General features: G+C 41.1%; 1 protein-coding gene across 1 annotated transcript in view; it reads left to right on the top strand.

The window, feature by feature from the left end:
* The window catches only part of LOC101851404 (kinesin-like protein KIF22), a gene marked incomplete at its 3' end in the record, with an annotated part of 19,489 nt that overhangs the window by 11,718 nt on the left and 6,537 nt on the right, over window positions 1-1,234 (top strand). Inside the window, 1 exon segment of the mRNA XM_013081754.2 lies at window positions 652-766. Coding sequence (XP_012937208.1) covers window positions 652-766 — 115 coding nt within the window.

Genomic DNA, 1,234 nt, shown 5'->3' with positions numbered 1-1,234 from the left:
CGTCCTTATCTCCCCTTCTTCTTTTTTATATTTGTTACTCTCTTGTAACACCTCTAATCTTCTGGCGCTCATATGACCTTATGCAGTTGCGAGCGCCGTAAAACTTCTACTAAAACTAAACTCTCTTCCACACACATAGGTGCTCATAGCCATAATAACACAATAGTGTACTTGCACTCACAAACAGGCTCACAGTCACATGCAAAATGTTACTAAACAGTAATATAAATATTACTAGTGTTAAGCTAGATACCTAAGTTACTAAGTATTCTGATTGTAACTCAGTTGTATTCTGATGCATGCTCTAAGCTCATACGAATTATGTGATTGACAGAAGGAAACAAAAGGAACAGAACTAGGGGAGGGGGGAAATGACACAAGTGGCGGTTTTCAGTTCCTGCCTGCGTCTGTTTGCCCCATTGTTTGGCTTGTTCCGTTTTGTCCATCACCATCAGCCCCAAGCTGACAAAACGCCTTTTTTCATATCTGGCGCCAAATTTTGTAATTGATCAAGTCCAAATGAACGTGTGAAATAACGTCAAAAGTCTTCAAAATAGTTCCTGTGGCTAATACTGTTTTTTATCTTTTTATCCCCTAATGTCTTCAAATGTTTTCACCACAGTTGGTTTTCTAAAAAATTATACATTTCAGCAAAACCCACAGCCAAGTTGCCGCCAGCAAAACGACGCAGCGATGTCAACCCTCTCACCGCGGCAGCCAAACGGGCACGCCGGTCATCGGGGACTCCTGGCTCGGAGCTGCCCAGGTACTGTGGGAACATTGTACAGAACATTGGGGCTGTAGAGAAGGGTTTTCTACAAGCATTTGTAATAATAATAATAATATATAACATTTATATAGCGTATATCCAAAAAAAAGTTGCTCAGTGCGCTTTACATTGGAATACCCATTTTCAAAATCTCTCTCTCTACTTCCTTTCTTCTCATGCAATATATATTTATGCACACACACACACACACACAAACACACACACACACACACACACACAGACTATTTCCATTCAGACGTAGGCACAGAACAACTATAATAAAAATACCGCTTAAATTGTGTCACAATTGATACCCTCACGGTTTTCAGTTTGTGACTATTCCCGATTTTCCCCTGTAGTCTTCACATGTAATTGTCTTGGGTGGGTGGGTGGTTGGCGGGTGCTCTGGTGTGGTTTGCTTCTTCTTTCCTATCAAACATCTATCGTCCTTATCTCCCCTCCTTC

The sequence above is a fragment of the Aplysia californica genome, unplaced genomic scaffold (genome assembly GCF_000002075.1).
Source record: "Aplysia californica isolate F4 #8 unplaced genomic scaffold, AplCal3.0 scaffold00144, whole genome shotgun sequence".
NCBI lineage: Eukaryota > Metazoa > Mollusca > Gastropoda > Aplysiida > Aplysiidae > Aplysia > Aplysia californica.
This window is presented reverse-complemented; position numbering and strand designations above follow the sequence as displayed.